Source organism: Candoia aspera, chromosome 6, assembly GCF_035149785.1.
Source record: "Candoia aspera isolate rCanAsp1 chromosome 6, rCanAsp1.hap2, whole genome shotgun sequence".
Classification (NCBI taxonomy): Eukaryota; Metazoa; Chordata; class Lepidosauria; order Squamata; family Boidae; genus Candoia; species Candoia aspera.
Genome location: NC_086158.1, coordinates 43,574,480 through 43,591,090, shown reverse-complemented (window position 1 = coordinate 43,591,090; position 16,611 = coordinate 43,574,480). Strand labels below are relative to the sequence as shown.

At 36.6% G+C, this 16,611-nt stretch overlaps 1 protein-coding gene across 1 annotated transcript in view; it reads right to left on the bottom strand.

Annotated features, from left to right (window-relative positions):
- INPP5D (inositol polyphosphate-5-phosphatase D) overlaps positions 1–15,483 on the bottom strand; it is an 88,172-nt gene extending 72,689 nt beyond the window's left edge. Inside the window, exons 1-2 of the mRNA XM_063306894.1 lie at positions 15,254–15,483; positions 8,146–8,209 (exon numbers count right to left, since the gene is read on the bottom strand). Coding sequence (XP_063162964.1) covers positions 8,146–8,209; positions 15,254–15,387 — 198 coding nt within the window. The 5' untranslated portion in view covers positions 15,388–15,483. The remainder of the gene's footprint in view (positions 1–8,145; positions 8,210–15,253) is intronic.
- Positions 15,484–16,611: the final 1,128 nt, after the last annotated feature.

The window sequence follows — 16,611 nt, the reverse complement described above, 5'->3', positions numbered from 1 at the left end:
CCTTACATCAACATTATTGTAAGCTCTTCTATAAACATACTGTTGTGGTCCTATGACCTTAGAGAGACTTGCAGCTGGGAAAAAGAGCTGCTTCCCAAAATACAAGCCAACTGTAAGTTAGACTATTTTTAAGACATCTATGTGGAGGAAAGGAAAGCAGCACGAGGATGACAGAGACTGTGATGTAGGCTTTAATGACTGACAGCAAACTGTGTTCATAATTTGTTTCAGGTTTAGCTGTTCCTGAAAAATCAATATTTAAAAATCTGCTATTCACATTATATACAGGAAGTCCACCCCAAACATTGTACTACTGACATTGTAAAGGTATTCTATCTTTTCTCTCTTAACCAAGTGTGGAAAGAAAAAGAAATGATGGAAAAGATGGTGGGAAAAAGGAATGGATTAGGATTTGACAATGGGAATATTCTGACCTCAATATACTTCAGGCTTTATGTTATCCAGGCAGATAAACTCATATTCAGTTCCTACTTTCATGAATTTACTCATGATTAAATAAACCAATGAATTTTATTTACTTATTAACCCTGGAGAAGTATAACTGGAAATTTTAAGCAGGTTGAAATAAAATAAATTGTATGGAATGAAATTCAGGATGATAGAGAACCATACCAAAGGGAATATTGCCCAGCAGTGTAAATATTACCGTATTGTAATTATGCAATACTACACAACACTGTGTAAACACATTCACTTCCCAGCTTGTTTTCCTACCTGATTGAACTCTCTGTATTTAAAGTTCTGGAATAGGAAAGTGGCTCTGCATCTGATGAAGTGAGCCACAACTCACAAAAGCTTCTGCCTCAACAGAGTTGGTTAGTCTTGAAGATGCTAGCAGACCCCATGGCTCAGATTGCTTCGTTACCATAGACTAGCATGGCTCTTCCCCAAATCTGATTTTTATGAGACCATGGGCAGGGGGAGGTGACGTTAATGCTGCCTTCTTGCCTAATGTAGTCCAAATCAAATGCAAGCCTATGACAGAGCCTGCTATTCCAAAGCCACCCTTTTTGTTTATTCGTTCAGTCACTTCCGACTCCTCATGACTTCATGGGCCAGACCACCGTCTGACATGGTAACAACAGTAATCCATCAGTGCTGGTGTCCTTGTGCTTTTTTCAGTTATTCATTATTGTCATTTTCATGGTGGTTTACTAAAATTCATCACCTGTCATAATCTTTTGTATTTTCAAATTGCCCATGAACTCAGCATTACAAAAAATATAGGATCTCTTAGACCTTTTTTCAAAAATGTTAAATTGCTTCCTACTGTGGTTTCTACTCTCATACATGCACAAAATACCTGAGACATCCAAGGGAGACACCCTTAGGTAGCTACATGTAGCTATGGCTTAGGATAACACTGCACTGTTCTTTTTAAAATTATTTTAGCAACTGCAAAGACCAGATATTTGCTTTTAAAGCAAATGCTTAGTATGACAAGTTCTTAAATAACATCCACTTGTCTCTGAAAATCTTCTAGTTTCCCAGGGTTACCAGGAAAAATGAGTCCATACTGTATATGTCTGTGGTAATCACCTAAAATGTGTTAAAAAGCAGACTATAATTAAATAACACATAGGACTTTCTCTTTCCAACAACTATTGACAGAAGGTCAGCTCTAGAAATCTTTGTATTTCTGTGTTCAATTCTGTTACTGGAAAAACCATTGTGGTAAAGATTTCTGCACACCATTATGTGTGTTATGTATTATGACTCCTTAATGCCAAAGAGTAGCAAGCATGGAAAATATGCAGTAAAATATTTGTAATTCAGAGTGACAGCTACAGCTAACTGAATCTATTCAAAGTGAGGCAAAACTCTCACTTGGAGCTAATTTACTCAATCAAAACCCAAAGGTAATTATTCAAAAATTGTTATATTGGACAACTTTAATCTGCATCAGACTTCCCCAACCTGGTAACTCCCAAATATGTGAAACTACAACTACCATAATTTCCAGCCAACTATTCCAGCCAATAATCACGCTGTTTGGGGATGGTAGGAGTCACACATATGACATCTATAGAATTCCAAATTGGAGAAAGTTAATCTAAATGAACAAGGAATGCAGAAAAAAATGTTTTATTCTATTTAGCAGTTAAACTTTCAGTTCTCTATTACATCTTTCATTAGATGATCTCCAAATGATTTACAATATAAAACAATAAAATACAATAAAAACAATAGCAAAAAGCAGATATAAATAGCCAATAAAACGATTAGAACCAGCATTTAGTCTAAATAAAGGCACCATAAATGTAATTTAAACAATTCTCAATGCAACTAAAAGCTGATTAATTTATTAATTAAATATATTGTTGTTAAAGATCAGAACAGATTTTAGCTGGTATTTTAAAGTTATAAAATAAGATACTAAAAGATGTCACGGGTGGTAAGGAGTGTGCTCATATTAATACCTAAACTGCAAAGATTCTTTTTCTGGGATCTCTCTGCTTAATCTGTAATACAGAGAAGGGCCACTGGAGTTCTTAACTGACAGACAAGTATATATGGAAAGAGGCAGTCCTTTAGTTATCTAAGATCTAGGTAATACAGATATTTAAAAAGCCAAAATACTCCTACGAACTTATGGCTGTTTGGGGTTCTTAACACTACCTTTTCTAATGGAAGTTTGTTTTACCCGGTACAGGGATAGGCAACCTGGTGCTCTCCAAATATTTGGGACCTCAACTTTCAAAGGGCCCAGAAAACATAGACAAATATAAGGAATTATAATCATGGAACTACAAAACACTGTGGGGCAGGCACCAGTTAGGCTGAAGTTCATAACTTTAAACTATATCTTATTGTGAAACAATAGACAGTTGACAGTCATTGAACAGGTTGAAGCTGATACATTTCTACTCCCTCTACTTCATCTCTAGAATTCTCTTTTCCCGTGCTTCCCTGTGTACCAAAACTTTAGCCTTCCATTTCTCATGCTTGTTTGTCGATAACCATTGCAGGTTTACATTCTCTACATTCCTGCTGTGACAATCTCTTGTCACTAATGGAACTGACAGAAATCTGATAGTAATTTTCTGTGGAGTCCTTGGTGCTCTCTGAGCCTTGTTGTTTTCTTGCAGACGTTTCATTGCCAGACTAGGCAACATCTTCAGTGCAAAGAGGGAGTGGGCCTTGCTCTCAGTTTATATACTGTGGCTTGCCCTGCTTGTGTTGGTAGTGGTGTTGTTCTCTCCTTGGGAGTTCTTTGATTGGGCTGTTGTTTGCTGCTTGGTTGATTGCCTAAGTTAATAGTTCCTTGATTAGGGTGTATTGTGCTGTTTGATGGTTGATCTGGTGTTAATCCTAGTGTTGATTTTTGCATATCTGGGTGTTGATTGCTGGCAAGGGAGTGTACTGGTCTTCTGGCTTTTCTATTGTCTCTTTTGAATGGTATGTAAATGTAATTTACTTAACCTGCTTCACTGTTTATTCTTGTTTACTCTTGTTTACTCTTTCAACACATTAAAAAAAATCTGAATTTAACATTGTTTGTGTGCTCTATTAGAATAAGTTTTTCAAAGCTTGACAAAATGTCAGGGCATGTAAGCAAAAAACTGAATGAACTATTAGTTCTGAATACCATAAAACAAGAAGATAAAATGAAGTTAATGCATTGTTATTCATGTGACCAGTCCTAAATTGTCCCCAGGTATGAACTCATATGGGCAAACGTAGGGCAATGGAATAGTATACATTCTGGGCTGGATTCTGATTTAGCCATACTTAGTGTAGGACTATTGAAACTTAATTCAAATAGGATTAAATCTGAATCTGTATCAACATTCCTGATTGCCTGACTCACATGTTAGCCATCATGAGGATGTGCCAGGAGTGAGTCAGGACTGAAGAAAATGTAAGTTGTCTAGCCAGCTCAGACACTGCCACTGTGTTTTATACAGATGCATGATCTGATGCCCTAAACTTTCTAAGGTGAGTAAAATACATTCTGCTGCTTAACAGCAAGCAAGCTAACTGGGCTAGATGAATAGAAAGTTAAATGTGGGGACTGGCATTTTTCCTATGTAGCCTGTATCCCCAGCTATATCCGAGTACAGTTCACAGGAGACCTGGCACACTGTATCCTCTGCACAGCTCAAATCTGTCTGTGACATCAGTTGCAAGGCCAGTTGCAGGAAATGCAGAATATATTTCAAGTTACCGCTCCAGTCATACTAGAGGAACTCATTATTTCTGCACAGTTACAAAAGGCCAGGACAAAAAGTCAGATAGTTGCTGTTGGCCAACTTTTGTTTGCACAGGATAAATTTTATAGGTAATTTGTAGTTCTTGTCCTGTACTTATATTTTAAATTTTACATAATTTAAATGCTTATATAACCGAAATACCGCTTCTTTGCTTACTCCCACAAATTTATAGGTCCTATTTCTTACACTGGAACTTACCAAAATGTTTAGTGGGATAACTTAATATGGACATTTTTTTCTGATTTTAAAGGGAAATCCAACATCATGTCATGTTTATCGACTCTCATCAACTTCTCAGTAAGCCAGTGTTTCTCAACCTCAGCAACTTTAAGAAGTGTGGACTTCAACTCCCAAAATTCTGGGAGTTGAAGTCCACACTTCTTAAAGTTGCTGAGGTTGAGAAACACTGCAGTAAGCCAACTACCTCCTGTGTGATAGAAAAGCTCCATGGTTGGAGCTTCATCTGGTCAACAAGGATCCTGGTTATTGGGCTGCTTTTCCAACTATGCATCAATTTCCTATTACACAGAGTCCTGGCCTCAGAGGCAGAGCAGGATGAAGTGACCAGATGCTCAAAATGAGCCCATGTTTTAGCATGCTTGGAGACAACCCTGATGTCCTGAGATGAATTAGTAATAAAAAAGAACAAAATGAGAAGAGTTCTGTGCCAGAATACAGAGTACATATGAAAACAATTAGCAACAAATGAATGAAATGCTAGTGGATAATGCTAAATAAAAGGAATTGTTTCAGGATATGAGCATGAGAGGCATCCATCCTGTTTTAGGCTAAGGGTGTGCAGCCTTGGGTTACAAGTCATGCTTTCTCCTTTTAGATACCATGATGCAAGGAAAGGGCTGTGCTATAAAAGCTAAAAAACAGAAGCAGCTCTTAACCATCAGACAAAAAAAGTATTATGGCAATACTGAAGCCTAAACAAATCAAAAATAGTTGCAATTTTTAAAAATTGTGAATAATTTTTCAACAAGCAAAATAATTTAAAAATCAGGAACACAGATACACAATAGACCAGAGTTTCTCAATCAGGATTCAATGGAACCCTAGGGTTCCACAAGAGGTCACTAGGGGTTCCCTGAGAGATCATGATTTATTTAAAAATTTTGAAGTTGGGCAACTTCACATTAAAGAGGTAATTTTCTTTCTTTATTTTTAGTTTAAGAACACTGTTAATCCATATACTGTATACAGGCCTGCCCATGAAACAAATGTAGTAATTTTGTAACTTCTGGCCTATATTTGAGCTTGAATGTGCAGGGGTTCCCTGAGGCCTGAAAAATATTTGAAGGGTTCCTCCAGGGTCAAAAACTTGAGAAATACTGCAATAGAGATATGGATTTAACACACTGATAACTAAAACAAATGTTCTAGGGTTCACATGATCCTTAGGAAAGACTGGGAACTTCTTACTGTCCATAAGTTGTGGATCTAGAACTCCTATCATTGGCTATAGTTACTGGGGAAGCTGGGAGTTGAAGTTCAGGTACAGGTTCTTCACCCAGCCTTAAAAAAATGCTTCTTCTCTATCCCCTGAAGAATAATTCAGCAAGAAAACTGGGTCATCTAGAAGTCTTTCCAGAAGAGAAGGAATTCCATCTGGGAATCACAATCCAAATGTAATCAATGGCTTCCACTATCCTCAGTTAATAGATTAGTCCTGCTCAAAGCACCAAAGCAAGATAACAAGATTTTTAGAAACCTAACATTTTGGCCTCAAATAAAGGATTTAAGATTAGTTTCCTGAATAAAGCAGAATTTAGTGCATAGATCAAATACCTCTGTAGTAATCAAGCATACTCAGCAGATCAGCTGTAATGAAATTAAGTATATTTAGAACTACTGACATCAAAGGTGCACTTCCATAAGAATTTTGAGTATTACCAAAACAGTGTTTTGGTATTTTTGATATTTTTTCCAAATGCGCTTCTGCTTGGTGGGCACTTAATAATGAATACCATGCAGTAACTGCTATATTTATAATCTAATACAGCATCACATCTCAATGTATCATGTTATAACTGTGGAAGAAGTAGCTTTGTTATGAAAAGTCACTTGTGTGCAATTATTTGCATTTAGAACATAGGTATCTGCCACAAGCCATAGTAAAGTGCTGCAGCAGCATAAGGAATGAGAGTTTCTACTGCTTACAGTCTGGTACCTAGCACCTCTGCAGCTTTGCAGAGGTTAAATTATTGTGTGGTTATTCGGAGTTGCTCACCTATTTAGGTGCAAACTGAAAAAGGTTCAGGTAGGGGAAAAAACCCCTAATATATTTCTTGCTGCATATGCCTTCTTGCTTGAGAGCAAAAAGAAACATGAAGAAAATATTTCAAAACAAATTTTGCAGCTTTATAACACTTACTGGTGGGAGTTGTTTTAATATCACTAGATTGAGATATATCTAACTAACACATGTAACTTTTAAAACTTTTTTTTACAGAAATATAGTTTGGAAAAAAACAAAAAAAAAGGGATAAGTAGTTTAGCAAGAACAAGATGGGAAGTGTGCTGTGGGCCATACAAGTAACCAAGATGTAATAATATTAGGATAAAATGATGCTGCAGATTGATGCAGCTCAATGACAGTTGCAAATGACATCTGAGGACCACTAATCAGCTGTGATAAATGTTTCAGGAACCTACTCCACTTACTCTGACAATGGAAACTCTGGAAGATCATTTTAATTAATAAAATAGTTGACCAAATAATTGCCAAATAGCAGCATCTGTGGGATGGGGACAAGGAGATGAAAGTAGCATTGCACCAATATAATGGAAGCTCTGCCCCTTTTGTATGTGCATCGTGAACTGCATGCTGGTATGAAAGAGGTGGCACATCCATCACAACAGTGTGGCACAGCTTTGATGGTTCTGGCGACAATAGTGGATTGTGCAGACCACTATGTTGCCAAGGGCCTCCTCTTCAAAAGTAGGTGAGGGCTAGGTGGGGTATCAACTGTTCTTCAGAGTAATGAGCAACTTATTAAAGGATCTCTGAACATATGCATACTGCTTTTTCATTTTTGAAACTTATTTACCCTTTTAAAAATATGTGGAGCACCCTACCCCAAACTCTGAGATTGAGTTGGATGCCACAATTCCTATCTCAGCACTAGCTAGAAAAAGATGCCAATAGAAGAGAATATATGTAGCTCAGGGTTGAACTGTGGAGTCCTTGATGCTCTCTGAGCTTGGTTGTTTGCTTGCAGATGTTTCGTTACCCAACTAGGAAACATCTTCAGTGCTAGAAGGGAGTAAGGTTTCCTCTCTGTTTATATACAGTAGCTTGTCCTCTCCGTGTTGGTGGGGGTGTTGTTTTCTCCTTGGTAGTTCCTTGATTAGGCTGTTGTTTACTACTTGATTATTTGTCTGAGTTGGTAGCTCCTTGATTAGAGTATTATTTACTGCTTTATTGTTTGTCTGGTGTTAATTCTGGTGTTAATCCCCGTTTATCTGGGAAAAGATGCCCTGTTCTGGGCTGAATATAAAAGAATATAAAAGAAAGGAGACCCCCCCCAAACTGGTGCATTGTGCATCACCCTCACTTAGACCTTGGCTGAAAGTTAACTGAAACAATAGCTAAGCTACTGCACCTTTTTTATGCCGACTATATTCGAAACAGGACCTCAAGAGACTTTCAGTCAGCCAAATGAGATCAGAAAAGGAGGCAGAGTCTGACTAGCTTGGAAGAAGGCAGAAATTGATCCTTGTGCTGCTCTAAGCAGACTTGCACTATGAGGACTGGTGTTTGTAAGTGGAATGGAACTGGTGACTGTATTGCATACATGCCTTTATCTTGCTGAAACAAGAAACAAGTTTCTCTGCTGGTTTCATATAAGGTAACAGACTCAGGAAAAGAGACTTCCATATTTAGCATTCAGCTTGGGCTTACCTGGATCACTAGTTTATTTTCTTTATTTGGTAGAATCCTGTAGGTATATACACAGTTCCGATACCTGGAATACACAAGGATGAACCATTAAAACAATTCAGAAAGAAAAAAAATAATCCTGGGAAACCTTCCAATATTCTCAACAGTCCTTTGAGTTTCTTATAAGGTGTGCATCCACACTATACTTTTAGGTCTGTCTTGCCAAGTCTACAGCAGTCTACTGCACGGTTTTTGTCCTTTAAAACCACCTCTTTTTGTTAAACAGTCTTGTCAAGCTTCTTTGTTTCCATGATATAATGTCAGCTACAGTATTTCATATATGATCATATTTAAATCTGACAAAGTTTCAGTCTTGATATTTATTTCCTTTTTTTCTCGTCTACTTGTAAAAATAAATCTGAAGATTTCATGTTAATATTTTGTCTCCAAAAGGATTATTTTTAAAAGAACAGATTCCCAAAGGTTTAATATATTCATGTGATAATCTCAAACTTGTTTTAAAAAATTCAAAATCAAAAAAACGTGTTTAGGATCAGAAAGAACATGCAAAGTAATAGACAATTAAAGGATCCCTGAACATATGCATACTGCTTTTTCATTTTTGAAATCTACGATCCTTTTAAGAGCAGTTCTCAAATTTATCAGTCAAAGCGTACTTGGAAAAATATTACAACGAAAGGGTTGCACCTGAAAATGAACTGACAATTCCATTTTTCCCTCGGTTACAAAGGAAGAAAAAGTGGCTGCTACTGGTTCTACATACACAGCCTGATTCACAGAATAATTCATCTGTGTATCTGTGGCTGTATGATGTGCATAATCATTGCACATGCATTAGAATCCTTTAGAACTCTCGAATGGAGCAGGGCTCTTGGTACAAAAGGCTTGGCTTCCTCTGGCTGGATTGGCTTCACACTTCCCTCCAATTAGGAACTGTCGCCAGCTGGAGTGTGCGCTGATGCTTCAGCTGCTGAAACAAACTCTGTGTACTGAATAAATGCCAAAGGTTTTCTCCTTTGGGTTTCTCCAGTGGGTTCCAATCTGCTAGACTTGCAATCTGAATTTATAGTTTAAGTCACTGAAGAGTCATTGACTGCCTTTCCACAAGTGGTTACCGTGGTTTTTGATTACATGTGAATGTATGCCTTCAAAGGTAATAATGCTATGGGATTGCTCCCAAAAAGCTGCCATTGGTCTGTTTCTTTGGGACCTATTATGCCAACTGCCAATGATTTCCACCTATCACTATTAGAGATATAAACAACTCATGGATTGATTTAGGTGTTTTTCTGATTAACAATAAACATGATACAGAATGCATCCCTGACAATATAGTTCAGAAACTTTTTAAATTTCCTAATACATGAATGATGCTACTTTTCTATTGGATTCATTAACAATCAAATTTTATATTCCATTCCTCTTTATTTTTAATTATAAATCTGAGTTAACTGTTCTTTATCTTAAATAATGATTTTCAGTTGTGAGTGAATAACATTGCTCCTTACTGTAGAGAAAGATTTGTGTTTGTGTTGTATCCATATTCCGGTAAAACCCAAGGCATCTGCTGTGTCTCACTTTGGCTGATAGCAATATTCATAGTGTGGCTAAGAACCTTATAGGACCTTGTGCCTTGTATCAGCATAGTTAAGATGTTTAATGTCTGGGGAAAAAAAGGAAACTTCCTGTTTCAGAAGAATGGAATTAGCAGAGAGCAGAATTGGTCTATACAAATCCCATTAAATTTGAATGTATTTCCAGCACATCCATAAATTCAAAAAAATGCCAGCACAAGTCTACTGATTGGCCATGCTTCAGGAAAAATGTTTCAAGTTACAATTTTAGAAAAAGTTGCAATTTCAAAACAGATTGCTCAAAAGGGGAAAAGAAAAACAGAAATTGGGAAATGACAGAGCCTTAGAAATAAGAGATAATGGAGTCTCCTTCATAAATTTCCCTCCTTCTGTGAATAAGGGAAACTAATCACACAAGGCAATCTGAAAGCCTCTTCTGAAACAACAAAGGGGGAAAAATTATGCATTTGCTTTTCATCAGAGTTGTTAAATTCAAATTCAGTTTAAAAAAGATGTTCAACATATCACTCTAAGAAACATCATTTTGTTCAAGCCCCACTATACTTTTTTAAAGCCATTTTAAAAAAAATCTGCAATGTCTTTGGAGGCAATGGAGAACTTCTGCTAAGGATGGTGAGCTGTTCAGATCAACAGTTTGCTTCTGTATCACCTCCAGAAAGAGAGGGTGGATAGGAGAGCTGCTTCATTGAAATGAGGCAAAACTACAATAAATATGTGCAGATCATATCATAGTCTGTCAAGGGTTTGTTTTGTTTCTTTTTTAGAAAAGAACAGAAGTCTGGGAAGTCTTTTCTGCTTCATCACAGGAGTTATACCTTAAGATCTTACATTGGTGGTATTTAACCTCTATAAAAATCTGACAGATAATTTATAATTATTCTATGAAGGGCTAGAGAGGTTATAATAAAAAAAAGACTTTTTTCCATCTTTTATAGGAATGCAATAAACTCTTAAGATTTTGGATAGCGATAACCAAACAAAGGACTGAATTCTCACCAAATTTAGGCTTGTTACATATAGTCATTGGAAGGAATAAAAAATTATGAAGCAAGAAGTTTGCTGTTTACCTTCTTTTAGCAGCAAAGTCAATCATTGCCCACCAGTGGAAATACCTGGTTAATCTTGAAAGTGGTATTATACAATTTGGTCAATTGCCCTGATTGAGGAAGTCTCTGATCAATATACATGCTTAGAAAACAAAGTAGGAAATCATTATTTCATTGGGATTGGCAGGATCTTAAGTTTTAAATTTTTTGACAAAATGAATGCTCATTACGATGTTTGGGAAAATTTAAATTTCAATAGCCTTAAGTAAGTACATAAAAGCTATAGTGTGTAATGGTAATATAACATAATGAAAATACTATTATTACCACTAATAATAATATTCTATTTTTTAAAAAAATCATAAAAATATTTTCAAGCTTAAAATTATTAAATTACATCAAATAGTTCTAGGGGAAGAATAACAATGATCAGAAGAAAAACAAATCTCTTTTTAAATCTGCTATCAGTGGAAATAATAGATCTAAGCTTAACTTCATAGCAATGAGAATGTTGGAAGTTCCAGAGGCATCCAGTTTCCTGAGAGACAATTAATTGGTTACTTTCCTTGAAGTTGGAACTCTTTAAATCATAGCTGAATGACCTTCATGTTTGTCTGAGTGGAGACTTTTCAGGGTACAGGACTATCAATTTTGCCATTGGTTCGAGCTGGACTTCTTTTATTTAATCCAGTGGTATCCCAAATGAGAACTGTATCAAACCACAACCATATCTCATTCACAAAACTGCTGCACCCTCTCCCTGCCTAAAAAGCCCTCTTAAGCAAGAAGAGAGAAAATGCTTGCACAATGTCTCTTGAGTGTAGGGCTAAGAGCCATTTTGACATACATGTTTCAAAATCACATACACAGACTTTGCTTTTCAGCTTTTTGAGTCATATCTTCACAGGCTATGAAATGCTGCATGGCTCGACCAACTGTTCCAATTGTTTTAAGCCACTAGCATTAATGATAAAAATTGCTACAACAAAAACATGGAGTAAATGGTTTTTCAGAGGAAGTAACATACGCAATTAGAATAAAGTACAAAATTACCCCTAAACACAACCATATTCTAGTGATTTCATTACTGTAAGTAAACATTTAGAGACTTGGATTTTAATATTTGACCAGTTAATGCTCAGAGGAACCTACTCTGTATATTTTTCAGTAACAGAGCTGTTTCTTCATGATAAAAAACTTAGTATTGTAAATTCCACAACAATACATTACTATATACTCCATCAAATACAGCAAAGAAACTAAATAAAATCTTAACACACATAAAATATTTCCTTGTTATAAATCAAGATAAATCACTTAACTGATGGTAAAGTTTAATCATTCTGTAAAGAGGACACCTTTTAAATACTTGCCGTTAAGTAAAGAAGACACTGAGCAAATACTTCTTTTATATATGGTGATAATGGAATGTTCAGCTTTTGTCATTTTTCATTTGTGGAACTCTCTGAGAAATGAATATTAAGTATAGTGATGTTCAGATAAGACAACATGTGGGATCCATGAATACCCTTAAAGATGGCACTGAAATGTAGATAAAAATGCTCCTTTCAGCCTCTAGTAAAGGAGGAGGCATTTCCTGCAGTTTTTAAAACTGAATTTAAAACATTATTTTGACTTTAAATGGTTTCAACTGGAAAAGGCCAGCTTCAGATGATACACACATATATAATCTGTAACTTTTAGTTTCAAGATTCTAAAAAAACTGGAAGAATTAAAATTTCAAGGTCCCAGTAACATAATTGCAGACTGAGGTGTTTAAACATAAAGGACAGATGCTGGGCCTCTGTATCGGTATTTAAATACTCATATGTACAGTAAAAGAAGATTTAGGCCATGAATAGTATAGGCCTAACTATTGAAGGGACTGGCTCTTCTGTTACAAACATGTCCAGGTGTTAAGATTTGCAGAAGAAGCCCTTTTAAAGATGTCTTGCTATTTCTGGCACTGCTACAGTTCAGGAGATGCATCTGCCCCCACCCCTAAGCACCTCGAAAATCTGTGGAGATGCATCTCTTTCCCCAAGTTTTAACTATTAAATGATTTTAGTGCTTATTTTATTGTTTATCTTAAATGAGGCTTAAACTTTTTTTTTAATTTAGTGAGACAATTAAGAGTATTCACCAGGATAGAAAAGCAGAATATAAATCAAAGAAGAATGGTATCAGGTAATTTACCAAAGCATATACTTATATTCTAGAATCTAGATTTATATTCATTCAGGTTATTTTAAAAATCATTTGGGGAAAAAAACTGTTTCAGTGGATGGCTATAATTCTGCTGCAAAACTCGCATAGGGTATCCAGCTTTCGTTTTTTAAAAAAGGAACATTGAAGAAAGTGCAGTTCTGTTTAAGATACTATTAAGGGCTTCCCACTATCCAATCAGGGAGGGTTTCAGTGTTTCATTTCCTTTGTGTGAAAGATACCTTATGGCAATAAGTGAAACACTGTGAGCAGATGAACACTTGTCTAGACCAAGGAACCAAACCATTGAATTGTCTTAAGTAGATTTTGCCCCCTCACTGTCCACTCAGAATGCTGTCAATACAGCTCAACACCAGCTCAGAAATTCCTTATTCTAAAAATGACTTCAAACTGTTGTGTTTCCTTCAAACTACTGAGAGGTATTACCTGGAGGTATTTCCAAAGATTGAAGAAGGATTTCAGAATATTATTTAATGAAGCATTATCTACAGGGTGTGGTCAAAAAAGTCAAGATGGTAGTCATGACGATGGAATTGAAGCTCTGCCTATTTTTTATATGCACTGACCATACCCTATAGACACCCTTAATTATTTAAAAGCTGTTTGTTTACCTAAGCATTATATCTACTCTTTGCTCTATCAGGAATTCAGCCTGGTATGCCAAGTATAAATTAACCATCTGATAACATCTTTTACAATTATAAACTTTACGATAAAATCAAAATGTTAGAATAAATAACACTGTGGCCCAGCACTAGAAAGGTGGTAATCTAGGCACCAGACAAGCCTCTTTAGAGGAGTTACTTGACAACATCAAGTAGAGATATAATGTACATCAAAACAAAGACAGAAAAACTTGGCAGAAGATACTAGTATTTCTTTAGTAGTCAGAGTGTATTCTCCAGCAGCCCCACAGTAAACTAGAGAGAAAAATTCAGAATACCAAGACTCATTGTTCTTTTGATTTCTCAAACCCTCCTTACAAATCTTTCCTTATTCATCAGGTGAAATTCAAAGACGAATGTTGTCATTATAAGCTATAATGTATGTATTTGTGTAGGTGGGTGCTTTAGTTTTGATAAAACACAATGTTTAAACCTTTGGTTGTCATTTAGTATAACGTTTGAACCAACCATCATGGTAGGACCATAACCAACTCCAGTAGAAATATAAATATGAGTTTCTCTCACTTATTCCTGGAAGCCATAATTTGGAAGTTTTATTTGGAATTAATCACTTGCATGCTGAGAAAATTATTTCTAAGGGCCACATTACTGAGGGTCAACAACATCTTTCATCTAATTTCTGCTGTAGAGTAGAGCTGAAAAGGAAACAGTTCTGGGAAATGTTTTCTGCATAATTCTGCTCATTAAATTGTGTGTGAGGGTCTGTGTGTAGGGGACTATTTAAAATTAGAACTGGCTTTTGAGAATTCCTAGCTCTTCACATGCAGGACAGAAGTTACACTACTACAAGAAAGAGGTACTCGTGGCCCTTGGATTTTGCTGAACTTCTGCACCCAGCAAATCTGGAGGGATATAATTTGCCTATCCTTCCACTATTGAGTTACATCATTCACATTAACTGACTTCCTAAATAATTAAACAAATGGTCTTGAAATTAAAAAAAATATATTTTCCATATATTCCCAGGTATGCACTCCACTAGCATACCCCCCCCCCACAAAAGCAAGATCTCATTGGTCTAAAATAAATAAAAAAGCTTTATCAACTTTTTGTATATGTTTGTAACTGCATCAATCACATTCTCAGTTCCTAAGAAAATTGGTGGGTGCTAAATCTAGTGCTTATTCTGACTTCAGTTTGTTAAAACCAAAAGAACAAGAAGATGAGATCTTATGGCTAACTCCATAATTGTTCTAAAACTTACTCTTTGGCCACTGCCTTCCTTTAAATATTTTTTTCAGATGACTTACACTACAATGACAGTTAATTGGCCAAGTGCTTTTAATGCTCCTTCCATACTCTTAACTGAGCACAAGTGTCATCACCCATCATACAGAGCAGGTTTCTTAGCAACTTTAAGATGTGTGGGACTTCAAGTCCCAGAATTCCCCAGCCAGCATACCTGCTAAGGAATTCTGGGAGTTGAAGTTCACACATCTTAAAGTTGCTAAGGTTGAGAAACCTGATACAGAGACAAGATGCCCCTTGCAGTTCTCTGTGAATTAAAGCAGTAGAAGAGCAGGTGAGCTGCAGGGAAACCAAGGGCCATACTTACAGCAAACAGAGGGCGTAAGCTGAAGAGATAGACTCACTGGCCCGAACGAGAAAACTTCCATCCTTGCCTACTTTAGAAAGTAAGTCCTCAGCTTTTGAACGAGTGATGCTTCCATGGTACCAGCACCGATCCATGCCTTGAATTTAAAAAAGAACAACCCCAAAATAAAAAATAAACTTATATTGAAGTAACATGAACTACGCAGCCAGCAGTTAAGCAGAGATCCCAAAGCTGTCTATTCACCGAGCTCAGCAGCTGCTTGCTACTCAGCTTCCTGTTTCATGGTGCTGAGAGAGAAAGGAAACAGAGCAGAGAACTTCCTCATAGAAATCAAGCGGAATGAAATAGGCCACCATACACACCTCCCCATTCACTCTCTCGATGCAACTGTACTGCTTGCAGCAAGGAGATGGGATTCCATCTTAGTCCTTCCTTTCAATTTTCAGAGACTGCAGAAATTTGAAGGGATCAGCTTATGCTTAGTGCATTGCCCCCAAATGAAGCTGTCATTAAGTAAACCTGACAGTCTACTTTCTTCCATTTCCTCTGCTTCTGTTTTGCTTGTTCCTCATCTTTTATATTTGACTTACAGTGTGAATTTTCATAAAGCAAGAGGAAAGAAAAGTAAATACATCTCAATGGATATCAATAGGAGACAACTGTGGTACATTATTCTTGTCATCTTGAACGTGCTGGAGGAGTTTAACTTGCTGGTGAAGATCGTCAGACCATCTCTGAATATCTTAGGACATTCTAGTTTCTGTGCTAATTATAGATTATCCAAATAATAAGTGTTCTAGTATTTGTGACAGAATGTATGCTGTATCTGATACCGTGGCATAAGACTGGAAATATTTACTCTGGCGTCGAGAAACCATGACTCTCTTCCTTCAATAATTGTGCTGGTTCCTACTCTCTCTGCCAACGTAACTCCAGCAAACATACATGTCCTTTGCTAGAACTTTGATTAGCAACTGATTTTTGTACAGGTTTAAATTTATGCTTCTGAACTTTTTCTTTCATATTCTCATTTTATGGATTGATAGCTGCCTTGAGAGCTCAAATGGAGTAGACAGGTGGGATAAAATCATATTAAAAAGTCCTGTGATTTTAGTTTTACTGGGCTCCTGGTAGTATTCATATCTCCCTGTCTCCAAATGTGTGTTCTACAATTTCCTGTAAAACCTTTTCTCTCTAATCTAGAGGAAGCCGTGGCGCTGTCCTCAGCAATTCACCAAGTAGATTGGGCTCTAGATCCATCATTGCCTCTGATTTTGCTGACATGTGGAGAACGGCAGGTTGACCAAAGCTCTTGCTCCAATGTTTCCCCTCCAGTCAGTCTTTCCAGTTGGTTGTTC